The sequence below is a fragment of the Meles meles genome, chromosome 20 (assembly GCF_922984935.1).
Source record: "Meles meles chromosome 20, mMelMel3.1 paternal haplotype, whole genome shotgun sequence".
NCBI classification, from domain to species: domain Eukaryota; kingdom Metazoa; phylum Chordata; class Mammalia; order Carnivora; family Mustelidae; genus Meles; species Meles meles.
Window position 1 is genome coordinate 21,348,915 of NC_060085.1, and position 25,705 is coordinate 21,374,619.

The following is a 25,705-nucleotide window of genomic DNA, read 5'->3' on the forward strand; positions in this document are numbered from 1 at the left end:
GCGGCCGCTTCCGGGAGGGTTGGGGCGACCCTCCCCCGGCAGCTCGTCCCGGCGCCGGGAGCTGGGGGCCGGGGTCGGCGGGGAGGTCCCGCCGCCAGCGCCCGCCCAGCCGCAGTCCCCAGGCGCCGCGCCCGGCAGCGAGCCCCTGCGCTCTCCGCCCTCCAGAGCCGCCCGCCGGGAGCCTCCGCCGACCCCCCGCGCCCCTATCTCGGCCTCGGGCCCGCCGCCAGGCCCCGCGCTGCCCGGCTCCGGCTCGGATCCCTCGGAGTCCCGACTTCGACCCTCCGCCCAGCCGGGTTCCCGGCTCTGCTCGCTTCTGCGCCATCCATCCCCGCGCGGGGCTCTCCCCCATCAAGACCCGCACCCCTCAGCCACCCAGGGCTTCCGCGAAGCCCGGCCCTTGTCCGCCCGGGACAGGTTACCCGACCGGCTGGAGGAGGGGCCTGAGAGCGGTGTGATCCCTTGCACCCCGCCCCGCCATTCTCCCAAAGCTACCCCCAGAATGCCTTTGTGGGGGCTAGGGTCGCAAGGGCCGCGGCGCAGTTGTGTACTCGGCTAGAGAATGGGGGGGAGTTGTACGATCCCCAAGCCCTCTCCTTCCCCCACCGTACCCTTTGGGGAACAGATCTACCTCCCCCTCTCCTCCGTAATCGGCTCAGCCTGGTCCCACTGACCTCCTCCTCCCCCCACAGCTGAGTCTCTTGGCACCTGGGTGTGTGTGTGTGTGTGTGTGTATGTGTGTGGGGGTGGGTGGGGAGGGGAATCCAATCTCCCTTCCCCTCCATCTGGCCGGGTGGACAAAGGGCAGGGGGACCATCTGGTCCCGCCAGGGTGGGGGAGGGGCCCACCGTGGCGGTCCCCAGGGGCGGGGGAGGGGCGGCGCTCCGGAGACAGCAAGAGCCTGCGGGGTCTAATTGCATCACTTTATTTCACCGACCTCCACTCTCCGCTCTCCGTCTCCCCAACCCCCAAACCTCAGAGCAGGAAACAAGCTTGGTTGAGCAGATCCAGGCCTAATAACCTGGGGAGGTGTGGAGCACCCAGAAAGAGGAGGGGGAAAGCAGGGAGATCGGAGGTTCCAAGGTCTGGGGCCAGCTGCAACCTGTGGGTGAATGGAGTTGGGGCTGGCTACTCCTAAGCCTGGCAGAGCGTCTCCTGCAAGGAGGGTCCCCACCTTCCTGGACAGTGGGGGGCTGCATGGTTGGGAGGGTGCGTGTGCCCATGTGAATGCTTGTGTGAGAGCACAAGAGTGCATGTGTGTGAACGCATGCAATGCATGCAATGCAAAGCTGTAGGTGATAGTGTGCGTGTCAGTCCAGAGTTGCCTGTACCTATGGGGTTGCTCCAGAGTGAAGGGTCGTATCTGGGAACATGGATGGCTCTATATGGGTAAGCATGCAAGTGGGCATGGATGTATCTGTGGTCTAAGAGGCAGGAGTAGGAGGTGTGAGTGCCCTGTAGGGCAGCCCAAGGAAGAGGCTGGAGGCAGGATGGGGAGGCTGCACAGGGGAGAGGAAGGAGATCGAGGGAACAGGAAAACCTATAGGAGAAGCCCATCTAATGGATTACCCTCCACCAGATTACGTCTCTTGATTCCTGAGGCTTTTCCTCTTGATTTCACCTCCTTAGTCTGTCGCTGCAAGAGAAAGAGGAAAAGGAGAAGACAGACCCTAGAGACAAGAACCCAGATAGACAGACACACCTGTTGCATGTATGTGATGAGCAGGAACCCATGGAGAGAGGAAGGAGACAGAGAGAGCCCAAGGCAGGCCAGCAGCCACCCCCATCTGCAGGGCTGGGTCTCATGCTAGCCCCTGCAGGAAATCCAGCAGCCCTGTGTGCCACTCCTCAGGTTTGTCAAGGTAGCAGGGGTGCCCTGCCCCCTCCATGACCAACACCCGGTGGTTGGGCAGCTGCTTCAGGTGCTCAAAGCTGGTCAGGCCCATGGGGTCCTGGTCTCCATATACTATAAGAGTTGAGGTCTAGAGGAATGAAAGGAAAACAGTAAACAGGGATCTACCACACCAGCCCCAACATCCTAGAGGGGGTCAGCTCTAGCCCACCACCACTTCAGTCTCTCCCTGGAGCCACCCCAAATGAAGGGGAGGGACAAGCTGGCCCAGTGGGTGCTAGGAGACGCCCCAGCTCTTGGGGGCAGAGGCATGGATTTTCATCAGCTCTGGCACACAGTTTAGCACAGGCCAAGGCACAGGAATCTGTTGCTAAGTAAACCAAAAGGGCAGAATTTGGTAGTTTCACTCCCCCCCCCAAGAAGACACCCCTCGGTTACCCTGCCCCCAATGGAGGAAAGGCCCCAGGATGGACCCTTTCTTGCTCATGGCAGGGGCATCTCAGCCTCCCACATGGGGATACCTTCACACTGGCATAGTCCGCAGCATTGATTTTGTCAGTGCAGATGGGAGCCACTGGCACATAGCCCCGGAGCTGGGAGCCAGGGGCCGTGAGGAAGGGCAGGGAGTACATGCCGCTCAACGATGGGCTGATCACAACTGGAGAGCCCAGGTCCAAGGCGTCCACCACAGCTGCCAGGAAGCTGCTAGGGACCAGCTCCCCGATAGGGGCAGGGGCTGCTGCTTCCTTGGAGCGCCCCAGGCCTGCAGGGATACAGGTGTGGGAAAGACAAGAGCATTGAATGGGGAAAATGGAAGAGACAGTCCCTTCCTCCAGGAAGCCCTCCTAGGTCAATCTCTCTGTGCCAGGTTCCAGCAGCACACAGGGTGCCCAAGTTTATTCCTACGGCAGCCTAGATCTATCCTATCTGTGGCAAGCACGAGGCATTTTCCTCTATGTCTGTGCCCACCTCTCCCAGCCATAAAGTGTCCTGGAAAGGATTGGTCTCTTAAGTCCAACACAGCTGGGGCCAAGTCTCAATTTTCCACTTAACTATCTAGGCGACCTTAGGAAAGTCTCCTCGCCCCTCTCTCAGATGCTCAGTTTCCCCATCTGTTAAAGGAGACGAAAAAGTATCTGCCATTTCAGGTTGTGATGAAAATTAAGTGAATTAACTGCTTAAGAGGCACCTGTCTCAGGGCTGGCAGGGTGCACGGGGGTCAAGGAGCTGGCTCTGCGCATGTACCTTCCCTCCAATGAGTCAGGCCCCAACTACCCCCAAAAGATTAGCTCAAGACCTTCACCTGGAAGATCATCAGCCCAACCCATGGTCCGAACCAATCCCATCTGGGCCTGGAGGCCCACACTTGGGCCCTGAAACCCTGCCAGCCATGGCCTGTGAGGGGAGCAGGTCAGCTCTGCTGCCCCTTCATACTCGGCTCCACGAGCTGGGGCCCACCAGTCCAGGTTATGATGGCCATTCTGGGGCTGCTCCTGCCCTACCACTGAACCCAGTTCCGGACTTTGTCCTTGGGATGGTGACTGGGGGCTTGGCCACCCACCAGGCCCCACCCCGCCCCTACATGTGTCAGGAGACTCAGTCTCACTCCTTAGGGCTTCCAACAGAGGCTACGGTAATGGCTCTGTCAAAAGATTTTAATTCCACTTGGCTGAGTACCGATTCTTAGGTGTTGGGTACCGACGACATATGCACGTATCTCAGTCCCTTCTCACTAGGGCCAACCCCCCAAATCTGTAGCTCTCGTTACAGAGGAGGAAGCAGGCTCAGAGCCTCTGAGACAGCGCCCGGGGCAACCTGGTTAGAACCAGCTGGACGGTGTCCAGACCACACCCGGATCGAGACCTGAGAAACTGGAAGGGCCTCGCCGAGGGCACTGCACCCTGTCAAGGTCCTCCCAGTGCCCCAGGGCCCAGACCTCGGTGAGGTGCCCCCACAACCCTGGTCCAGAAGCTTGCCCCAGAGGTACCTGGCAGGTCCATGGCCACAGCCCGGTAGCCAGCCTGAGCCAGCCTGTGCAGCGTTCCCAGGTTCTGCCAGGTCTCGGAGGAGAAGCGGATGCCGTGCAATAGCAGAATTGAGAAGCGGGCAGCCTGCCCACTGCCTGGCCGAGCCTCCCGGAAGAAGAGGCTCTGGCCTTGCACCTGGGTCATGCCCTCATGAAGCTCTACTCCGGCCATCACCGCCGCTGTACTGGTGACGCACCTGCGGTCCAAGGCCAGACTGATGAGGAGCCACAGAACCCCCCACTCGATGGGACAGAGAGGGCAAGGGTCCCTCTGGGAGCAGCAAGGGGGCCTGCAGGAGGCTGCCAGAACTCTCCACATGCTTTCAGATGAGGAAGACCGAGGTGTTATTTATGCCTCTGCCACTCAACTGTGTGGCATTGGGCCTCAGTTTCCTCTTCTGAAATAAGTGGCAATAAAACCTACCTCAAGAATGAATGAGTTAAAAAAAAAAAAAGAATTGACAAGTGAGGGTGCCGGCCCTTGAACTCAATACATGGAGCTCCCATTATGATTATTGTTATCCTCATTGTTATTCTCCCTTTCTACGAATGGAGATAATACAATAGTGCTCAGCTCCCGGTGGTGGATGGGATTAAATGAGCTCACGTATGTGAAAGGCTGGACACGGTTGCTAGCACAGAGGGAGCGCAGTAAGTGCTCAAACGACAGTAAGCAGCTATTTTGCTTATGGACCTCTTTCTCTTCAAGGCACTGTTACAGTTTGTAGGTTGGCACCGCAGGCCGGAGGGGGTCGGGGTTGGAGTTAAAAACCCATTTTCCGGAGGCGGAAGCCGGAACGCAGAGCTGGGAAAGGCTTTGGAGTTCCGGCCCGCAAGGAATGCGGAGTACCCGGCGCGCCACCCGCTGGGGCCCAACGCGCTGACGCACGGTCATCGGCGCCGCGGCGGCTCGCTCGGTCCCCTCAGCCGACTTCGGTTCTGGCTCGCTGGGCCCGGTAAGGCGCACGCGGGAAGACTGGGGGCAAACCCGAGGAGGGGAGCTGGGGAGCCGAGATGGGAAGGGGAGGAACTTGGGTCGGGTGGGGGTGGGATCTCACTGGACAGAAGAAGAGAGGGTCGGGGGGCGCAGGGCCGGTACCTGGGGAGCTGCGTAGGCTCGTGCAGTTAAGAAGCAGGCGAATGCGGGCGGCGACTGCGGCCCGGGACTGGGAAGCGGGGTAGTGGCCCGGCCGAGGGCGGAGACCAGGCCGTGCTACGGGGCGCCCTCTTGTGGCCACAAACCGTTGCAGGGCCCGTCGCTGCCGCTAGATCTTTCCTGTCCCAGCAGCCTCGGTTTCCCCAAACCCCTCGGCCCCGGGTGCTCCAAGCACTTGGCTGGGTGCGGCCCCAGCACCCTGCCCCAGATGCACACGATGCGGCTTGCGGAGAAGGGTTCGTGCGTCCCCACCCTGCCCAGGCCCAAAGTTGTGCGCGGGCAGGCGGTGAAGCCAGACCTGCGTGAGTGTGAGGTTCTATCAAAGTCCAGCCAAGTGACCTCAGCCGTTTTCACAGCGTCTCCGAACCTGTTTCTGGGCTTGTAGAATGGGTGTGATGTTGCCTGTTTGTCAGGGTGTCTATAACGGAGGGAGTCCTACGGGCCCTGCGCTGCCTCCCTGTACCGGCCTGGCTGCCACGCCTGGCTTGGCCACATATCGCCAGCAGGCTAGGTGCCATAGAGGGCAGTGAAAGAGGCCCAGAGGCCACCGCGGGCTGTGATCGAGTGCGTGTGCCTGTGTATGTGCAGGGGTGCGGGAAGTGGTTGGACTGAGACCTGGAGCCACCAAGTGGCTATAACATCTGACATTGAACAGCGAGGCCTCCTCTCCAGACACTGTGCTACGGCTTGACCCATCTTTTGCGGCCTTAAGACAGTCCTTATCCTTACCCCCTCTGCACAGACGACGGGCTGACCCACGATAGAGACGGCCTGGTGGGAAGAAGCCGGTGGCTCTCCATTGGCCTTCGGACTGAGAACAATCCGGAAAATCGGGACAGTGGGCCGGGCCTACGTGCTTTTGGGCACCGCCTAGAGTGCCCCCCTCCGTGGGTTTAAGAGGCGCGGGGGGCCTGCGACTGCGGACTGCGCAAGCGCGCCTCCCCGGCCGCGCTCTCTGCAGCCTAGTCCCCGCAGCCGCCCGCAGAGCGGCGGAGGCAGCGCCATGGTCGCGGCGCTGTTTGGCTGCTGGTTCCGCGTGGGCGGGGCCCGCGCTGGGGTGTCCGGCCCGGTGATCCCGGTCGGCCCGGTGAGTGTCCCTGGGGAGTGAAGGCTGCTGGGTGCCCGGGGGGCGGGCCGTCCTGGCTCCGCCCCTTGCCCCCGGGGCCCTGGGGCAGAGTCCTGTGGGATGGGCCGCTGCGGGGGCAGCGAGTGTCCCTGTGTTAGGGTGTAGTGTGTGTTGCTCAGGCTTTGGTCTGCGTGTTTTCTCGGGGGTCTGGATATACGTGTGTCGATGTGGTGTGTCTGTTTCTACGTGCCTACGTTGAGGAGGATGTCTGTCTGTACGCCTGTGTCTGTGTATGTCTGCTGTGCGCATTTCTGTGTACGTGATTTTGCGGGTGTGTAGCTACGTGTGCGTGTGTATTTTTGAGGCTGTGTGTGTCTGTTTGCCTGTACATGCGTGTTTCTTGTATGCAGGAGCAGTTTGGGGATTGTGTATATGACTGTGTGCTGGCAATTTGAGGGTCTGCATGATTTTGAAAGCGTGTGTGTGTGTATGCGTGTGTGTGTCCGTCTGCTTTCCTGATGGCTGGCTGTGTGGCTGGTTTTGAGGGTACGTAATTCAAGGGATCGCTTGCTCACAGGCCAAGTGTATCTGCCTGTACCTGCTGTGCCAGGAATAGCTTGTGTAAAAGAAAAGCTGTGGGGACAAGACTGGATGTTTGTGTGCACGCGTGTACACCTGTGTGTCATTGTCCACACGTATGCCAAGGACCTAAGTTGGGTACAGCCAACCCGACCCCACGCTTGTCTGGTGCATGCTGAGTTGCCGCCTAGCTTCCCCCTACCATGGTCTAGTGCACCAGCTGCCTAGGTTGCCAAGGCAACAGCCAAAGTCCCGCCTCTCCCTCGCAGCAGGCTTGCCACAAGGAGAGGTCCGCGGGGATCCTCCCACTGGTGGGAGCCTAGGCTCAGGCTGCTCTGGAGGTTGCTGTTCCTGGTCAGAAAAGCGGCCCCTTCCTTCCTTAAGCTCCTGGCTCTTCACTGGCACCAGAAGGGCTGCCACTGCCCACCCACCCCGGGACTGGGAGCCTGGGGCTGGGGGCTTGGGAAACACCATGGAAGCTCCCAGGAGAGGAGAGTGGTGCCCAATATGTTTCCAGCTGGGCCAGCACCCACTTGGCACCCAATAAAGATGTGTTCACTGGAATCTAGGAATAAGGCAGGTGTACTCATCCTAGGCCGGAGAAATGATGACAGGACAGCCCTGGGTCAAATCCACTGTATTCCTGAAATATCACAGGAAACTTGAAAGGGCTGATGCAAGGTGATCCTTTTCCCCATTTTACTGACAAGCTGAAGACGCATAGCCAGGAAGTTGCAAGGCAGAGTCTCAAAAGCAGGGCTAACCCTTCTGTCTGTGTCCTGGGTCCTGATGTCTGTCCTCTGGACAGGAAAAGGACCCAGACTACAAGAGTCCGTCGGGTGGGGGAGCTTTCATCACTCCAGCCTCCATTTCTAGATGTACCATGTTCCTCCCTCCATTCATCTGTTCATGCCTCAGCCTTTCTCCATCCCAGATGTTCTCCATGAGCCCTCCTCCCACTTAGTATCAGCTGAGATAAAGCACTGAATATTTCCATCAATTGGAAGACACATTCTGATTTAAGCACTATTGTATGCAGTGTGATTTAAAAAAAAGAAAAGAAAAGAACCATTTCTAAACATGCTGTCTGTGAAATGAGGCTTTACACATAGTCCTTCCCTTTTTGTTTTCTTTAAAAGATTTTATTTATTTGTGTGATAGAACACAAACAGGGAGAGCCGCAGGCAGTGGGAGAAGCAGGCTTCCCGCTGAACAAGGAGCCCAACACAGGGCTTCATCCTAGGACCCTGGGATCATGACCTGAGCTGAAGGCAGACACTTAACCGACTGAGCCACCCAGGCATCCCCAGTCTTTCACTTTTGATGACTCTGACTACTCTGTCCACCAGCAAAGCTCCAGTTCACCCCTCACCTCCCAGCCCCGTGGTTTCTTGCTTGGCAAGCTGAGTGTAGCCTGGTGGTTAGCAGCCCAGTTCTGGGTTCAAGTCCCAGTTCCTCTACCTGCTACTCTGCATTTTGGGCAAAAGAATTTACCTCTCTGAGCTTGTTTCCTCATCTGCAAGAGAACTATAATCCTATCTGCTTCCCAGTGTTCTTATGTGGATTCGTGAGTCCTCATATGGGAAGGGCCAAGCACAGGACCTGGCTGTCATAAGCACTGGTTTTAGCTGGCACAGTGATGATCGTGGTCATTGAGCATCTGTGTGTCTCCAGAAAGATCTCAGATGCTCCTTCTCAGGCTTCCGGGTATCTGAGCCCTTGCCCCTGCATGTGTGGACTTTTTGGATATGAACCCTCAACCCCTGCTTGGAGCAAGACAAAGGGCAAGGGCTGAGCTCTTCCTTTAGCTGAGGGCTTCTGGGTAGGGCTTGGGGGTGGGGTCCAGGGGACCTGGTGAGGACACAGCCCCAGCCTCTTCTTCCTCTCCTCTCCTCCAGACTGTGGTACAGACTTCCATGAGCCGGTCCCAGGTAGCCCTGCTGGGCCTGGGCCTGCTGCTCATGCTGCTACTGTACGTGGGGCTGCCAGGCCCCCCTGAGCAGACCTCCTGGCTCTGGGGAGGCCCCAATGTCACAATCCTGGCTGGTCTCACCCCTGGCAACTCCCCCATCTTTTACCGCGAGGTGCTGCCGCTCCACCGGGCACGCAGGTGGGTGCTAACCTCAGGGTGTAATGGAAGGACTAGGTCCAAGGGGAGTCCCTGTGTGGGACCCCAGTTCAACTCAGGGTGTTCAGGGCCTGGGAGGGCAGTGGGAGAAGCCTAGAAAGAAAGAAGGGCGGCCCACTTCCAGACCCCGAGGACACACACTCCCCTGTGTGCCCACAGGGTGGAGGTGATGCTGCTCCACGGAAAGGCCTTTAACTCGCACACGTGGGAGCAGCTGGGCACGCTGCAGCTGCTGGCGCAGAGGGGCTACCGGGCCGTGGCCCTTGACCTCCCAGGTGAGAGCCCCCGCTCCGGGGTCTAGGGAGGCAACATCCGGCAGGCACAAAGGGGCAGCTTCCCAAGGGAGGATTTGGAGAGGTACAAAAGCCTTACGGTGTGGCTGGGTTGGGGGGGATTTGGACCCCACGTCTGGACAAGCAGTGGCAGGTCGCAACACAAGATGGCAATGCTAGAAGGTCTGTGTCTTTATTTTCTACCTTGAAAACTAGAATGTGGACGGTGGCATGTCCCAGAGCAAATAGAAACGTGACTCACTTCCCAAGAGCTTGCGCGGAGAGATCTCACTGGACTTTTTATGATAAACTAGGTATCTTTTCGGATTTTTAGATGTGCACATGATTTATGCTATCATTCTTGTCCTTAAAAACCAAGAGAGAGTGACGACCTCAGAGACCCATTCCAACATTTCTCTCCCAGCAGTCTGGGGGTGCCCAGGGGGTCCCCCCGGGCATTTCCATATGTAGAAAGACAGACAATACTCAGGATTGTGTGGTGAGGGTAGAAACATGACTCGTGTCCTGTCGGCTTAGCAAATTTCTCTGCAGCCTGGTTTTCTCCCCCTATACCATATCTCATAGAGCAGGCCAGTCACTATGAACATCTGCCCATTCCTCCACTGGTAGATACATAAGTTGATTTAGAGTTTCCAGCGTCAGTGGAAATGCTTGAGGCATGAAGCTGAAGCAACTTTGGACATGTTTCTTTGAGCGTGGAGGCAATAATTTCTATAGGGTAGCTACCAAGAATCATTGATGGGTCAAAGGATGCACATTTTTTAAAATGTTGACAATATTACCTTACCCTCCAAAAATGCGACATGGATTTATACTCCCATCAGTCATGGATGAAAGTGCCCATTTCCCCACATCTTCCCCAACACTGCGTATTGTCAGTCTTTTTAGTTTTGCCACTGTAATGAGTGAAAGATGCTTTTCTTTGACAGACAGAGATCACAAGTAGTCAGAGAAGCAGGCAGAGAGAGAGGAGGAAGCAGGCTCCCCGCGGAGCAGAGAGCCCAATGTGGGGCTTGATCCCAGAACCCTGGGATCATGACCTGAGCCGAAGGCAGAGGCGTAACCCACTGAGCCACCCCGGCGCCCAAAAGATGCTTTTCTACTGGACCTATCCTGTTACCTAAAATAGCTTCCGGGAAGTTTGGGGGTTGTGCTGCCCTGTGCCTCTGCTCCTTCCCCCACTCTGATTGGCAGGAAGTCCTGGGTTCCTTTCCAGCCTCCCTCAGCTGGTGCCTCCTGCTGTTCCCAGGTTTTGGGAACTCGGCACCTTCCAAGGAGGCAAGCACAGAGGCAGGGCGGGCAGAGCTCCTGGAGCGAGTGCTACGAGACCTGGAGGTGCACAATGCCGTCTTGGTGAGCCCCTCTCTGAGTGGCCGCTACGCCCTGCCCTTCCTGATCCGAGGCCACCACCAGCTGCGTGGATTTGTGCCCATTGCACCCGCCTCCACCCAGAACTACACCCAGGAACAATTCTGGGCCGTGAAGGTACTGGAAGGAGGGTTTCCAAATGTCCAGCTTCCTATCCCTGGCTCGAGTCATGGGGGGAGAGACTCAGGTCTCACTTGGAGGACACATGGCTTCATCTGGATAGAAAGAGGTGGGGTGTTTGGGAAAGATTTCCTAAGGAGGTGGCAAGAGGGTCAGTCGTCGTCAGGCCCCAGGATCACAGCCCCTTGCCTTGCCCTGCAGACCCCGACTCTCATCCTGTATGGGGAGCTGGACCGTATCCTGGCCCGGGAGTCACTGCGGCAGCTCCGCCACCTGCCCAACCACTCTGTGGTGAAGCTGCGTGATGCAGGCCACGCCTGCTACCTCCACAAGCCGCAAGACTTCCACCTTGTGCTCTTGGCCTTCCTTGACCGCCTGCCTTGAATTCACCCACTGACCAGGCCCCAGGCCTGGCCTGAGCTGGGAGAGTCCGGACCAGTGCCCCACCAGGGAGGCAGCCCCTGGGATTGGAGGGCGGAGGCCAGAGGGTGGGGCCCAGTCGGGACCTCTCATTTCATCTCACAGGCACAATAAAAAAACAATTTTTTGGTCATGTCTGGGGAGTGGCAGGTCCTGTTTCCTGGGGTTGCAGCAGGTGGGTGGGAGTGAGAGGCAGGTCCGGGACTGCTTGGGGGCTGGGAGCTGGAGGGAGGCTTCAGCAGCCTGAGATGGTCTACTTCTTAGCTAGCTGCCCTCACTACTCTGTGACTCAGTTTCCTCACCTGTAAACTGGGCGTGATGGTAATACCTGGCTCAAAATTTGGTTTTAAAATTGACTCAGTCTAGGTATATGGAGCACTTGGTCTCACGGGGCTTGTGGGGGTCTGGGCGAGTGGGTGTTACTGCTGTCGTGTGACCACTGGGTTGGTGGGAAATCCAGGGTCTGGCCATCATGCCAGTGAGTCAGGAATGCGGTACCTATGGCCAAAGGATGTGTAGGAATAGAAGTGGGGAATGTGGTTTAACAATTAACACAGCATTGGTGGTGAACTGCCAAGCCTAATTGCCCCTGGGTATGTATGGGTCAGCAAGCAGATCAGACTTAAACCCCAGGAGGATTGGGACGGACCTCCTCCCCTCCCCTTCCCTCCCAGCCTGCCTCCTTGGGACACAAAGGTTGAAGTCTTCAGCCCTGCCTCTCCCCACGCTGACTCAGCCCCTATAGCAGGGGGCAGAACTGGCTGAGAGTACAAAGGACACCCAGGCACCCACGTGGGCAGCTACAACTGTGTGCAGCCTGGGGGTGGCCAGTGGGACACCTGTGCCTCTTTATCCTCCCTCTCTGGTGGCTGCAGGAGAGCCAGGGAGCCTGGCACAGGGTCAGCCAAGAGTATGCCCCATGTACACTCTTGTGCCGCTCAGCCCCTCTCACATGATCATACAGCCGTCTGGTTCCATCTTCTCACCATGACATCCTCTGTCATACAGATGCTGCCACACCAGCCACATCTCACACTCGCGTTGCCACACGCTGTGTGCACGCTGATACACACTGTCGGATTACCTCCCACAGTGGCACACTCGCATGATCTCACACGAAGTCACACATGTGCCTCTCCTCTACCCCTTTATCCTCCGTTCCTGGCAAGTGTCCGGCGGCCGCTCTGACACGTCTGTGCCCACCCCCCCACCCCCCCACCCCCCGCCAGCGACAGAATCCTGCGGGTACATGGAGCAGCCAGCCTTCTGGAACTTACAGGGGACAGTTATTGACCAAAAACCTGTCCACACAAGGGGCTGAAGCAATCAGCGGGGATCTCCCTAAGGAGCTGAGACACGGCAAGGGGAGAAGTAAAGAGACTCGCGGGAGGGGACGGGGGAGTAAACAGGTCCAGCTCTGGCAGGACTTTGTAGCGCTGTACCCCAAGAGCGGCGCCTGAGCGGGCAGACGCAACCTCCCGCGTCAGTATCCGCTCTCCCCTCTTCCGGCGGAATCTTCCCCCAATCTGGAGATTGCGGGAGGTGGAGCCCTCCCCGGACGGGACCACCCGCGGCTAGCGACTAGGCCTGCGGGGCGGGGGCGGGGGCGGGGCCGGCCGGGGCCAGCGGACCGCAGCCGGGGCGGAGCAGGCGGCGGCGGCTGCGGCTGCCCCCGGGAAGGGTCCCAGGATCCCGTAATCCGAGAGGAGGCTTGAACCTGGGGCGGGCGAAGACGCCATCGTCGTCGCGGCCGCGGGGACGTAGGTGGCCCTTGCTCGCAGTCTTCGGCCCCGCCCCGGGATCCGGTCCGGCCACGTGGTGGGCGGAGTGGGCGGTTCTGAGCCCTCGACCTCGCAGGACCCTGAGCCCTGGGCCGCAGTCCGGGCCTGGCGCTGAGAAGCAGTTGCCGGCCCAAGACCAGCAGAGAGCGAGGTGGGACCCCGGAGAGGGTAATGGGTCTGGGGTTACATGGCATAAAATCCGGGCAGTTGGGAGAATTTTTTTGAGGAGGGTAGGGGGCTCAGCTACCCTCTAGCTGTCTTTGAACCTCTCAGCCTCAGCTTTCTCCTGTCCGTAAAGTAGGCATGCAGAGGCACGAACTTCCCGGGGCTCTTTGGCGGATTCGGTACGGAAATGTGTTGAAAGCGGCCAGCACAGGTCCTGAAACAGAATGGGGGCTCCGAAAACAGGGGGTCTTTTCTCCCTGTGGGACGTGCGGAGAAACGCCCTGGGGCAGGGGCGTGAGAAGGTGGAGTCCACCGGGCCGCAGCGGCTGGGAAGGGTAGGTAGCCACTCGCTTTGCCCCCTAGCTCACCGCGCGTAGCGCCATGGCCAGCGAGGGTCGCGAGGGCGAGCACCCGTCCGTGACGCTCTTCCGCCAGTACCTGCGCATCCGCACGGTCCAGCCCCAGCCGGACTACGGTGAGAACGCGGCGGTGCCAGGGCCTGCGGTGGGGTCCCGGGGCGGGGACTGCCTTACAACAGACTCCAGCCACTGTCACCCAGCTGAGTCCCACTCTGTTGCCTCAACTGGCACCTCCACGCCCGTAGCCGTTCCCCAGGTCAGCGGACTGGTGGCTGGTTCGGGAACAACTTCGCCTCACTGCCCTGGGTTTGAGCACGGGGAGGGGAGACCGGACAGCTCCAAGGGAAGAAGCTCCAGAAGCCTGCTGGGGCAGGACAAAGACTACAGCCCTTAGGAAATCAAGCTTGGTGGCTGGGAATTGTGGACATGGGTCCAAACCCCTGTCCCGTATTTACCAGCTGGGACAATCGGGTGAATCTCATGCCTGTGCACCAGTTTTCCCATCCTTAAGGAAGAGAGCAATCACTCCTGTTTCTAACTATGGACTTCCCACCTGACATTCCACAAAGGGTCACTGACTGGCCAAAGATATCTTCTCTCTTGGAGACAGAAATGCACATGTCCCCGAGGGGTGTGGAATTGCACTGTGGAGCCAGCGGCCTGTTTCAGGATCGGCTCCCCTCTCTGGATGTACCCCCAGCTTTGCCTGGGCTGGGGGGAGGTGTGGGTAAGCAGAAGCAGCCCCAAGACTCTCTGTATCTCCAGGGCCTGCCGTGGCCTTCCTTGAGGAGAGAGCCTGCCAGCTGGGCCTAGGCTGTCAGAAAGTGGAGGTGAGCCTAGGGCCCGTCATGGGGAGGGGAAGTGGTCCTGGGGCACCCGTTCACTTTCCTGTCCTCTCCAGGTGGCACCTGGACGTGTGGTGACCATTCTGACGTGGCCGGGCACCAACCCCAGACTCTCCTCTGTCTTACTCAACTCTCACACGGACGTGGTGCCTGTTTTCAAGGTGTGTGGGGTGTGGGGAACAGTGCAGGCCTTGGGGTACACAGATGACTCAGACCCCCCCCCATTGGACCCCAGGGAGCCTCAGGGGCTTGTCTTGAAACTGACTCCTGATCTCATAGGACACGACTATGTTCAGGCAGCCTTTGCCCAGGGATCGGTTCTGTGCCTGGGGTAGCAGCAGGAGCAGAGATGAGGGACTGTAGTCTGCTGCACTCTTCAGCCTGCTTCTGTCCCCTTCACCACCCCACTTGTCACCCCAACCCTAGGGTAGGCTTCTAGATCAGGGGCACAGCTGAGCAGAGTAGATTAATGACTAAATTTGGGGCTGGGTCCCTCCTCTCATCTCTGCCCCAGGAACACTGGAGTCATGACCCCTTTGAGGCCTTCAAGGATGCTGAGGGCTACATCTACGCCAGGGGCGCCCAGGACATGAAGTGTGTCAGCATCCAGTGAGTGTCCTCCATTTCCTGTCCCCCACAGTGCCCCTTCTGCTCACTGAATTGACCCAGGGTCTGGTGTGGGTGCAATTGGAGAACCTCAAGGCCAAGGAACACCTTGACCCCTTATCTTTTTGTTTGTTTGTTTGTTTGTTTGTTTTTAAGATTTTATTTATTCATTTGACAGAGAGAGAGAGATCACAAGTAGGCAGAGAGGCAGGTAGAGAGAGAGGAGGAAGCAGGCTCCCCGCTGAGCAGAGAGCCCATGTGGGGCTCGATCCCAGGACCCTGAGATCATGACCTGAGCTGAAGGCAGAGGTCCAACCCACTGAGCCATCCAGGTGCCCTTGACCCCTTATCTTAAACAGGAATTATCACCTTGACATGGATAGGGAGACTGAAGGACAGAGTCCCCTGCCAGGCTGTGGCAGAGCAGGCTGCAGGGGCCCGGGGCTCCAGCCTGCCCACCCAAATATCTGGTGGCTCCCCCAGCACCTGGCTTATACCCTGTCACTGCCCCTCAGGTACCTGGAGGCTGTGAGGAGGCTGAAGGCTGAGGGCCACCATTTCCCCAGGACCATCCACATGACCTTCATGCCAGGTAGGAGTGGCTTGGAGAGAGCCACTTTTCAGAAGCAGGAGGCTTTGGTGATAGGGACAGATCCTTCATCTCGTGTCCCTGCTGCTTTTACAGACGAGGAAACTGGGGGTCACCAAGGCATGGAGCTGTTTGTACGGCGGCCCGAGTTCCAGGCCCTGAGGGCTGGATTTGCCCTGGATGAAGGTGAACAGGCTGGCAGGCCTCTGAGCAGCCTGTAGGGGACGGAGAGGCTGCTAGGGGCTGGGCCACTCCACCCTCTGAATCCCCTTTCCCTCCCCAGGCCTGGCCAACCCCACCGATGCCTTTACTGTCTTTTACAGTGAGCGGAGCCCCTGGTGTGAGTATGGGCTTGGAGGGAGGGTGTCATTGTGCACTGGGATGCCAGGCCAGAAGGGCCAGGGGCCTCCCAAGAGTCATGCAGCATGTCGGGGCCTGAGTAGGCCTTGAACCCAGAGCCCCTCTCTACCTGGGCTTCTCCTTCCTGAGCTTCTGAGGGAAGCCACCCATGGACAGAAGCCAGCTCTACACCTTGTATTCTAAGGAGAACAACCCTGCCAGATGAGCTTGGGATGAGGGGAAGGCTGGGGCCCACCCCCAGGCTGGTCACTTTTCCAGCCCCTCCCATGCTGAAGACACCCCCTTCTCCCTCATCTCCCAGGGGTGCGGGTCTTGAGCACCGGGAAGCCAGGCCACAGCTCACGCTTCATCGAGGACACGGCAGCAGAGAAGCTGGTGCGTGGCACATAGGGAGGGAGTTTGGGAATCCCGAGGCTCTCTCCTAGGGCCACACTCACATCTGACCTCACACTCTCCTAGCACAAGGTCGTGAGCTCAGTCCTGGCTTTCCGGGAGAAGGAGAGGCAGAGGTGAGGCAGCCTGGGAAAGAGGATGGGGGTCTGGGCAGCGACCCTGCCAGAGAAGGGAGGCTCTTCATCTGCTGTTCCCCCTGCCGCCCCTGCCCGCCCCCCACCACAGGCTGCGGTCAGACCCCCACCTGAAGGCAGGGGCTGTGACCTCCGTGAACCTGACCAAGCTAGAGGGCGGCGTGGCCTATAATGTGGTACCTGCAACTATGAGCGCCAGCTTTGACTTCCGTGTGGCACCAGACGTGGACCTGAAGGTGCCTCCTCCGCCTGGGTTTGGAGCGGGGAGCCGGGTCCTCAGTCCTGGGCTGGAGGCTCAGGGAAAGCCGGAGAGGTCAGCTCATCTCCCTTCTCACAGGCTTTCGAGGAGCAGCTGCAGGGCTGGTGCCGGGCAGCTGGTGAGGGGGTCACCTTCGAGTTTGCTCAGGTATCAGCTGGGACCCACGGTCAGATGCTGTGGGAACTGGGGGGCCTGGGCTTGCTGGGCGTGTGTCCTGGTGGCAGTGGGTGCTCGGCTACATCTGGGTGTCTGTAGCTGTGAGGGACACATTTTATTCAATAAGCATTCACGGTGCAGGTCACTGTTGAGTGCTGGGGATACCGTAGGAGTGAAATTAGACACAGCTCATGGCCTCATTGTTCTTACAGCATGAAGAGACGAATAGACCTCAGTTAAACATTTATATACTACTACTTTTATATGAGTCTGAACACACTTGGTTTAGGAAGGGGTGGGACCCCGCACTCTGAGAACCTGTAACAAGCAGCCAGTCTGAGAGGTCTGGGAGAGCCATTTTGAGGAAGAGACCTAGCATAGAAAAGCTGGACAGGAAATAAGTAGAGGGAGGGCAGGTCCCAGACCTGTGGCCTTTAAGGGACTGAAAGAGGACCTGTGGCTGGACTGGCCAGCTGGCTATCTGGGTAGGTGGGTGGAAGCCAGGGTGGGAGGTGGGAGGTGGGAGTAGGTGGGGGTGTACCTAGGCCAGGCTCAGAGTAGCCTGTGAAGAATAGGGCAAGATGTCCAGGCCCTGTCTTGATCCTGCTACCCTGCCCCCCTTCCAGAAGTGGACGGAGCCCCGAGTGACATCTATTGATGACTCAGACCCCTGGTGGGCAGCGTTTAGCGGGGTCTGCAAGGACATGTGAGCACATGGGCAGCCTTTCTCTTCCCCTTTCCTCTCTCCTTCTCCTACCTCCCTTCCACCTTCCTTTGCCCCTTCAGTCTCTCCCTTACCCTCTCCCCTCTCTGCCTCCTCATTCACCAGGCTCTTCCCTCTGCAGGAAGCTCACTCTGGAGCCAGAGATCTTCCCTGCTGCCACCGATAGCCGCTACCTCCGTGCGGTGAGCTTTTTGCAGTGGGTGGGCAGGGGGTGGTCCTGGATGCTGGCCCTTCTCCTCATAGCTTCTCCTTGCCCCCCTGCAGGTGGGGGTCCCGGCGCTGGGTTTCTCACCCATGAACCGCACACCTGTGCTGCTGCACGACCATGATGAACGGTTGCACGAGGCCGTGTTCCTCCGTGGGGTTGACATATACACGCGGCTGCTGCCTGCTCTGGCTAGTGTGCCTGCCCTGCCCAGCGACGGCTGAGTCCCAGGCTCCCCCACCTCTACCCCGGGCCCCACACTCAACAATAAAGTCTGCGTGTGGACAGGGCCAGTTCTGCAGTACTGAGAAAAAGGACATTCATGGAGCAGGGATTCTGTTATTTCTCTGGGGCCATGCGATTCCCATCTTCATTTCACAGACGGTAAAACTGAGCCTGGCTCTGGGTACTTCCCTACCACCCCATGCTGCTCTGTGCCCTACAGCACACTCATCCAGTACCACCCAGCCATGTCTGTGCCCAGCATCAAGGAACCATAGTTCCTATTCTCAGTGGCCACTACACCTCTATCTGACTTACAAGGTCGGGGACACCATTCTAAGGAGGAAACCAAAGCATGGATCTCAGGTAAACACTTCTGGCTTTCTGGGAACAACTCAGGATCCTGAGACAGGACTAGAGCTGAAGGCCAGCTGTGCCCTGCCAGATGTGGGGCAAGTAGAGGGAGAGCTGGCAAGCCACGACTGCTAACATTCGTCAGACCCTCAGGATGACAGCAAGGGGGTGTAGCCCCTGCTCTGGTGTTGGGAGCATGAGTCACAGAGGAACAGGAGCTCTGGTGGACCAGGTCAGTTCATCTGAGGGTCCCTACACCTCGGGCAGGGATCAGTGTGTGCTGAATGGCCCACGAGTGAGGCTTTGTTCTGTCAGCCCTGCTCAGTGGGGCTCCAGGCAGGACCAAGAGTCACTATGGCTCCTCTAACTGATCTGATCCAGTCCTGTTTGGACCTCCGCAGGTGTGGGGTGAGACAGGGAGGGCTGGGGTTCAAAGTTCCAGTTGTGGTCAGAGGGAAGTCCACAGCCAGGTTCTGTGGCCTCCAGCCGCTGCTCGTTCCAGGACAGGACTTCGGCCAGCTCCCAGGTTTCACTGAGCCCCTGTAGAAGCTCTGCTAGAATAGCTTGCCCAATGCCACATAGTTTGTAGGTAATGAGAATCAAGATTTGAGATGCGAAAACTAGGGACTTGTTCTTTCTATACAAGGGAGGCGCCATGTGGGAACTAGAGGCTGATAGCAAGCTGGCTGTGACCTTAAGCCTAGTTGAAGCCCCTGACCTGGGTTCTGGCCTCCCTCTTCAGACTGCAGCAAGATGACAGGGGAAAGGAGTCTTCATGCCATTATGGGGATTAGAACACAAGCCTCACTGGAAGCCACCTGACCTGATGACCTCAGGCTGGGCCAAACTACCTTCAGGACAGAAAACCTGCTCCTGGTTCAAGACCCCACCTATCTGACACCCCTTGGTGTTGGGCAGTTGGCCACCCAGAGCATGTTAGGATGACAGTCATGACTGTGCACACTTTCTGGGGTCCTACATGGGATCCCAGAGCTCCGCTATATTGAGTGTTTCCTTCCATATGAAACAAAGAAAAGAATACTTACTTTAGAGCAAGAGGGACCATTTATCACGGGATGTACCTGTTGCCTCCATTTTTAAGATTTGGGAGTGTGTGCATGTGCAGCGGATGGGGAGGGGCAGGGGGAGAGAGCAGACCCCTTCCTGAGCAGGAGACCCAACTTGGGGCTTGATCCCAGAACCCTGAGATCATGACCTGAGCCTAAAATCATGAATCAAAACCAAGAGTCTAGATGCTTAACCACCTGAGCCACCCAGGTGCCCCAGGAAGTGCCACCCTTTTGGAACCTCCCCCATGTGCCCAAGGCTGGTCCACACATTACATGACAACCATACTTAAAGACTGTTTCTGAGGATTGCACGACCAGGAAGTGATATGCTTGGCACCTTCTAAGGAAGCCTCCATGAATGCCTAGGAACACTATACCACTTGCTTTGCTAGCTGCTCTACTCTGCAGATGAAGCAGCTGATCCAGGGGGGTACAGCCAGATCTGGCCCAGTTGTGCGAATTAAGACAGTGCCACCACAGCCCTGTGTCCCAGAGCCCCCAGCACAACCCAGAGTGGTGGATGCTGGCTGAGTACACTAGGAACAGCGTTAAGTCTGGACCACCTCAGGCCAGAGTACAAAACTCAGCAAGGTCCTTCTCTTTATCCCCAGGGTAAACTTTTTTTTTTTTTTTTTTTATTTGAGAGACAGAAATCACAAATAGGCAGAGGGGCAGGCAGAGAGAGGAGGAAGCAGGCTCCCTGCTGAGCAGAGAGCCCGATGTGGGGCTCGATCCCAGGACCCTAAGATCATGACCCAAGCCGAAGGCAGAGGCTTTAACCCACTGAGCCACCCAGGCGCCCCTCCCCAGGGTAAACTTTAAGGCTTACCAGGGTATTTGGGATTTCTCTTTCTCCACCCAAGCCAGTAGACTATGTGCCCCAGCCTCCTTAAAGCCCTCCACCATGTCTTTCACTTCGTCCCTTTCTTGTACTCCAGGGCCCCATTTCCCCCAACTCTCACCCATACTCCAGTCCCTGGACCACAGACACAGGCCAAATGACAGATCCTGCCGCAGTTTTATTTGTACAAATAGCACAGGAGGACACCAGCCCCATGCAGATAGAAGCCTAGGGGTCATACCAGTCCTTCTGTCCTCACGCTGGCAGACAGAAGCCTCTATGCTGGAGCCTTTGTGGGGGCCTGGGCACCTTTGGGAGTTTGAGCTGAAGCAGGAGCAGGAGCAGGAGTCGCAGCCGCAGCCTGGGCCTTGGTTTGAGCCTTGGCCTTGGACTTTGGCCGGCAGAGCCTGAGACCCTTGGCTATGCGGGCACGAGCACGTTTCCCGAGCTTGGGGTGAGCGATGTAGGCAAGTCGATTGAGCTTGCGGCTGCCGCCCTTTGGGATCTTGGGCTTGACCTCCTTGGGCTTGACGAGGGCCTTGATAGCCTCAGCACGTGCACTCATGGCCTTGGCGTTGTTGGCCTGCATCTTCTTCAGGCCCTTCTTGTTGTGCTTCTTGGCAAAGCGCATGTTCCTCAGGAACTTGGGGTCTACCTGGAAGGCAAGGCAAGGTAAAGGCTCTAAGCGCATGTGGGGTCCCAAGCCACTGCTGGTGGCCCTCCACACCTGTACCCAGGAGACTACTGGGCTCCAGCCAAAGCCTACTGGGGGCATAGACAGCATTAAGTCCAACTTAAATGCTGAGATATACGTCCTTTACAAACTACCTTTAAAGAAACATGCACTAAACACCCAAGGCCAACACTCCACTCTGCTGATGCTACACACAGACCGGATTTTCAGGGCTACAAGCCCAGAGCCCAATGAAGCTCAAATGCAAGCACAGAGGGAAAGAACACACACACAAACAAACAAAGGCTGCTCCCTCTGCCAGGCCTGCAGGGCTGAGTTTTTTCTAACACCCCTCAGGGTCACCCCCACCTTTTTAAAGGAAGGAGTCAGTTAAGCACCAAGCCTGGTCTAACAGATAACATAGCAAATGAGACTGAAAAAGAGACCAAGACGGGGAAACCGAGGTCTCACTCCACAGACCAGAGACCAAGGGCACAGGGGAGAGACAGGACCCCGCTCTGTTTAGACCCTCCAGCCTCAGCCTTCCCAGCCAATCCTTAGAACTCCTCCGCACAGCCCACAAGCCCAGCACTGGGTCAGATCAAGGCCACAGGCTGGTAGAATGCAAGGCTCTCAGAATTACACGGAGAAAAGCTCATTTCTTCCTTTGAAGTGCTCTGGATAAGCAAGGAGGACAGTCAAACTACCCTCGGGAGGCAGGTTACACCCGACTGGGCAGTTACGACCTGGGCTGGGAAAAGTCAAGTAAAGGTTTGTTACAGCTTTGGCAGAACACGAAGTGCAGGCAAAAGCTGGCTGGAGAGAAGAACTGTGGGCTTTGGTAGTCGAGGGATGACGAGGGACAGTTATTAATGTGGCTGCTCCGGCAGATGCTGAAGCTGGAAATAGATTCAGGAGAGGCTGTGGCTGTGCAACCGGGGCCAAGCGGACACCCTTCTCACTCACCCCCTTAAGAGATTCGTATCTTTGGGACCGGGGTTTCTTGATGCCATTTCTGTGCCATTTTCGTGCTGTGGGGAAGCAAAGGAATTAGACCAAACAAGATGTGCTCCAGTGAGACCACACAACATCACAGCTGGCCAGCCTGGGAAAACCATCACTTCCCAGAGCAGGTCTTCTCGAGGTCTGCACCAGCTTACCCCTGTTGCAAAGCCCTGGGGGCATCTCAAGAGGACCCCTGGCTTCTTCAACTGTAACCCAAACGTCATCCTGGAAAAAAACAAACCAGCCCCAGGCCCACGGCGTCCCCTTGCCCTGCCCCAGCACCACTCATCCTTGCCAGGGTCTGAAGGGACACCGAGGCGGGGAGGGCGAACTTACACTGGTTGTGCGTGGTGTGGTTCTTGGACTTGGCCATGTCTGCACCTGGGGGAGGAGAGTGGAGATCAGGGCTGGGGGGTTCCCAGGGCTGGCTGGGCGCTGACCTGGAAGGACCTGAGGCCAGAAGCCAGAACGCAGCTGCAGCACAGGGACCTTGAATCTGACGCTTCCCACCGGCCTCCACGTACTGAGTACCACGCGACGCCGGTCCCGGCCTCCAGAACTCGGCTACGACGGCCCTGAAACCAACCCTGCGTTCTACCTCAAATCCGGGTTCTCCCTTTCCCATCCACTCCTCCAGAATCCACAAGGCCCACCCGCGCCCCGCGCCCTCCGCTCCCCACAGCCATGCAGCCGGCCTCCCTGTCCTTCCCGGTTTTGCGTCCGGCCGCCGGCTGGGAGCCGCGGATGGCTCCAGATACCGCGCGGCCAAGACTCACCAAAGTCCGCGGCTCCCGAAGCGCCTCGGACCGGAAGAGAAAGGGAGAGAGGAAGTCCGCGGTGCAGCACGAGAATAGGGTCGTCGAGGCCGGAAGGTACTTCTGGAAAAGCTTCCCCCGGCTCTTGGAAGAAAAGTTCCGAAGCCCGGGACGGTACAAGCCAGACGAAAAGGCGGTACTACGAGCCTGGCTGTGCGCTCTTCAGGTTTTACCTACATTCATTCCTCCTGGACCAAGCTCTTGGGACCCAGTTCTCGTGAAAGGTCCCGGAGGCGAAGGGAGTCCTTGAGGGATGCGTGCTAGGCAAGGAGCGACAGGCTTGTGTTCTCTCTACGCAGGCTACTGAGCGGAGGATGGACTGTAGGGGGCAGAGGTGAGGCGGGGGAAGCTGTGAAGAGCTGGTGTCCAGCTCCACTGAGAGTGAGGGAACCTGGAACCCAGCCGGGGCAGCGGGTGTGGAGGAGAGTGGATACGTACAGGGGACTTGGGATGCAGACGATCAGGGAGAGGATGGAGACCAGAGTGGCCCTTAAGTTTTGGGGCTGGGACATCTGGGTGAATGCTGGTACTGTTCCCAGAAATGGGGGAAGGTTGGGAGGGACAGGGCTTTTATTGCTTTGTTTCGAGGAGGCCAGTGATCCAGATGTTTCCGTTTAGATGCATTAAATCTGAGACGCCTATTGGACATCGAAAATGAGTTAGGCTTTGCCTCCTGACAACTCTTCCCTCTTCCCCCAGCAGTTCAGTCTCCACACAGCAGTGGCGGCTGAGGTCGTTGTTAAAGACACAAAGCAGATCTTGTCATTGAAAGTCTTCAAAGGCCTCTCCTTGCTTTGGAAATAAACTGTTTACCTCCCCGAAGCCTGGCAACCCTCTCCTTATCATTCCCTTCTCTCCATCCAAACCCCTGGGCTTTTTTTCTTTCCTGCCAAACATGAATGCTTGTTCTTTTTTTTTCTTAAGATTTTATATATTTATTTGGGAGAGAGAGATCATGAGCAGCAGGGAAGGAGTAGTGCAGGGAGCCTAATGCAATGTGATGCTGGGGCTCCATCCCACGACTCTGAGCCCATGACCTGAACCAGAGGCAGACATTTAACTGACTGAGCCACCCAGGCGCCCATGAATCCTTGTTCTGACTTCATGGCCTTTACAGTTGCTACTCCCTCCCCCTGGACTACCTTCTCACTGCTCTTTGGATGGCCTGCTTTCTTGGAGAGGCCTTTAGATAGGGTATCTAAAATAAATACACCCAGGGGCACCTGGGTGGCTCAGAGGGTTAAGCCTCTGCCTTTAGCTCAGGTCCTGGTCTCAGGGTCCTGGGATTGAGCGCCAAATCGGGCTCTCTGCTCAGCAGGGAGCCTGCTTCCCTCCCCTCCCCCCCCCCCCCCCGCCTGCCTCTCTGCCTACTTGTGATCTCTCTCTCTGTCAAATAAATAAATAAAATATTTTTAAGTCTCTTATAAGAAAATAATAATAATAAATAATGAAAAATAAAATAGATACACTCCACTCCTTCTCCCCAGGTGTTTTTTGTGCTCTCATTCTCTTTGCTTCCTTCACAGAATTTTCCAGACTCTAGTCCTGTTCTTTATTTACTTGTGTATGTGTCCATTGGCACAAGCGCCATGAGGTCAGGACTGGTTGGGTCACTTTTCCTTTCCTCCTGCTTGGCATAGCATTGATGCAGAATAGGAATTTATTAACCACCGGCTGGATGGACATTCTTCAGCAAGGTGGATTCATGGAGTGACAGGAGCATACTGCAGAGAGCCGGGATGTGAAGCGGGGAAGGAGGATATGGAGGCAGGACATGGCAGTGACTCCTTACAAAAGCATTCCTGAGGGGCGCCTGGTGGCTCAGTGGGTTAAAGCCTCTGCCTTCGGCTCAGGTCATGATCCCAGGGTCCTGGGATCAAGCCCCGCATCGGGCTCTCTGCTCCGCAGGGAACCTGCTTCCTCCTCTCTCTCTGCCTGCCTCTCTGCCTAGTTGTGATTTCTCTCTGTCAAATAAAAAAAAAAAAAAAAAAAAAAAAAGCATTCCTGAGAAGGGGGAGAGAAATCTGGCAAGTGTGAGTCAGAAGAATGAAAAGCAGGCTCAGATGCTGGCAGGGGACCTAGTGCCAAGAAACAATTGAGGCCAGAGGGAAGGTGTCTGGAGGAGCAGTCCCAAGGGCTGCTGAGAACGGGTGGGAGAGCCAGTGGGCAGTGGTGGGGACTGTGGGAAGTAGGGGTGGCCCCATGCCGGCGAGTCAGGACCTCAGCCCAGGGAGTGGGAGAGGTGGACGCAAAGGGTGAGACAGAGAGAAGAAGGTTTGACTTCCGCACCCTTGAGAGAGAGGACCGGGCAGGGTAGGGGCCAGCAGAAGGCGCTGGAATGACTGTAGAGGAACTAGGCTGCTCCATCGTGTGGCCTTCCGGCTGAGCCGTAGCTCCCACAGTGAGCTCCTAAAAAGTGAACAGTGACACCTGCTCAGAACTCAGTTTTGCCAGGCTGTTATGACCGTGGCAGAGCAGGCAGTGAGCAGAGAGCCGTAGTCTGATGGGGGAGGCAGATCCAGGGACAGGTAATGGCCATACATGAACATTGGAGCTGCTAGATGGATTGGCCCAGGATGGGATCCCAGCTGCTAAACAAAGGGGGAGCAGTGACAAGAGCCAGGAGCTTTGACAGTGATCTGAGGGGACTCGTTCAGGGGCCAAAGGGGAACATGACCTTGGAGCCATTGGCTGCTATGCTTTTCAAGGTAAGGAAAGACGGTAGGGCCTGCCTATATATAAGGATAGTTTCCTCTCTCTCTCTTCCCTTCCTTCCTCTTTTCCTTCCTTCCTTCCTTCCATAAAAGCTTGGGACACCTGGGTGGCTCAGTCGGTTAAGCATCTGCCTTCAGCTCAGGTCATGATGTTGGGATCCTGGGATCAAGCCCTGCGTTGGGCTCCCTGCTCAGCAGGGCAGTCTGCTTCTCCCTCTGCCTCCCCCAAAACCATTTATGCTCTTTCACCCTCAAGCTTTCTCAAATAAATAAATAAAATCTTTTAAAAAATAAAAATCTCTTTTGTAACCTGATTTTATTCATTCAATCATAATTCATGGACAGCCTTCCCCGTTCATGAAAATCCCTTGTAATCCTGTTTTATTTTACACATTTAAACACATTATTCTGGGAGCACCTGGGTGGC

The 25,705-nt window shown here is 57.1% G+C and overlaps 4 protein-coding genes across 9 annotated transcripts; 2 read left to right on the forward strand and 2 right to left on the reverse strand.

The window, feature by feature from the left end:
* Positions 1-909: 909 nt before the first annotated feature.
* On the reverse strand, positions 910-5,122 carry ABHD14B (abhydrolase domain containing 14B). Its single transcript, XM_045992277.1, has 4 exons — positions 4,978-5,122; positions 3,840-4,075; positions 2,374-2,615; positions 910-1,982 (listed from the first exon to the last, which is right to left on the reverse strand). Exons 2-4 carry the CDS (start codon positions 4,048-4,050, stop codon positions 1,803-1,805), a joined length of 633 nt encoding a protein of 210 aa, XP_045848233.1. The 5' UTR covers positions 4,051-4,075; positions 4,978-5,122; the 3' UTR covers positions 910-1,802.
* Positions 4,085-11,141, forward strand: ABHD14A (abhydrolase domain containing 14A). 3 transcript variants are annotated; one of them, XM_045992274.1, is made up of 5 exons: positions 4,705-4,834; positions 8,578-8,789; positions 8,967-9,082; positions 10,350-10,585; positions 10,790-11,141. In XM_045992274.1, exons 2-5 carry the CDS (start codon positions 8,596-8,598, stop codon positions 10,970-10,972), a joined length of 729 nt encoding a protein of 242 aa, XP_045848230.1. In that variant the 5' UTR covers positions 4,705-4,834; positions 8,578-8,595; the 3' UTR covers positions 10,973-11,141. The 3 variants fall into 3 exon arrangements, with proteins under 3 accessions (XP_045848231.1, XP_045848230.1, XP_045848229.1); XM_045992273.1 differs by lacking the exon at positions 4,705-4,834 and adding an exon at positions 5,447-6,121; XM_045992275.1 differs by lacking the exons at positions 8,578-8,789; positions 8,967-9,082 and having other exon boundaries at positions 4,085-4,834.
* Positions 11,142-12,652: 1,511 nt separating this feature from the next.
* ACY1 (aminoacylase 1) lies at positions 12,653-17,901 on the forward strand. 3 transcript variants are annotated; one of them, XM_045992268.1, is made up of 16 exons: positions 12,653-12,940; positions 13,091-13,133; positions 13,318-13,429; positions 14,079-14,143; positions 14,215-14,319; positions 14,673-14,767; positions 15,280-15,356; positions 15,450-15,539; positions 15,637-15,693; positions 16,015-16,088; positions 16,173-16,222; positions 16,332-16,476; positions 16,578-16,646; positions 17,282-17,361; positions 17,501-17,561; positions 17,644-17,901. In XM_045992268.1, the coding sequence occupies exons 3-16, from the start codon at positions 13,336-13,338 to the stop codon at positions 17,806-17,808; spliced, it is 1,227 nt and encodes a 408-aa protein (XP_045848224.1). In that variant the 5' UTR covers positions 12,653-12,940; positions 13,091-13,133; positions 13,318-13,335; the 3' UTR covers positions 17,809-17,901. The 3 variants fall into 3 exon arrangements, with proteins under 3 accessions (XP_045848224.1, XP_045848223.1, XP_045848225.1); XM_045992267.1 differs by lacking the exon at positions 13,091-13,133 and having other exon boundaries at positions 12,800-12,940; XM_045992269.1 differs by lacking the exon at positions 13,091-13,133 and having other exon boundaries at positions 12,879-12,957.
* A 2,328-nt stretch (positions 17,902-20,229) lies between these two features.
* Positions 20,230-22,662, reverse strand: RPL29 (ribosomal protein L29). 2 transcript variants are annotated; one of them, XM_045992348.1, is made up of 5 exons: positions 22,526-22,563; positions 22,274-22,324; positions 22,086-22,130; positions 21,711-21,775; positions 20,230-20,726 (listed from the first exon to the last, which is right to left on the reverse strand). In XM_045992348.1, the coding sequence occupies exons 3-5, from the start codon at positions 22,120-22,122 to the stop codon at positions 20,349-20,351; spliced, it is 480 nt and encodes a 159-aa protein (XP_045848304.1). In that variant the 5' UTR covers positions 22,123-22,130; positions 22,274-22,324; positions 22,526-22,563; the 3' UTR covers positions 20,230-20,348. The 2 variants fall into 2 exon arrangements, with proteins under 2 accessions (XP_045848304.1, XP_045848303.1); XM_045992347.1 differs by lacking the exon at positions 22,274-22,324 and having other exon boundaries at positions 22,526-22,662.
* Positions 22,663-25,705: the final 3,043 nt, after the last annotated feature.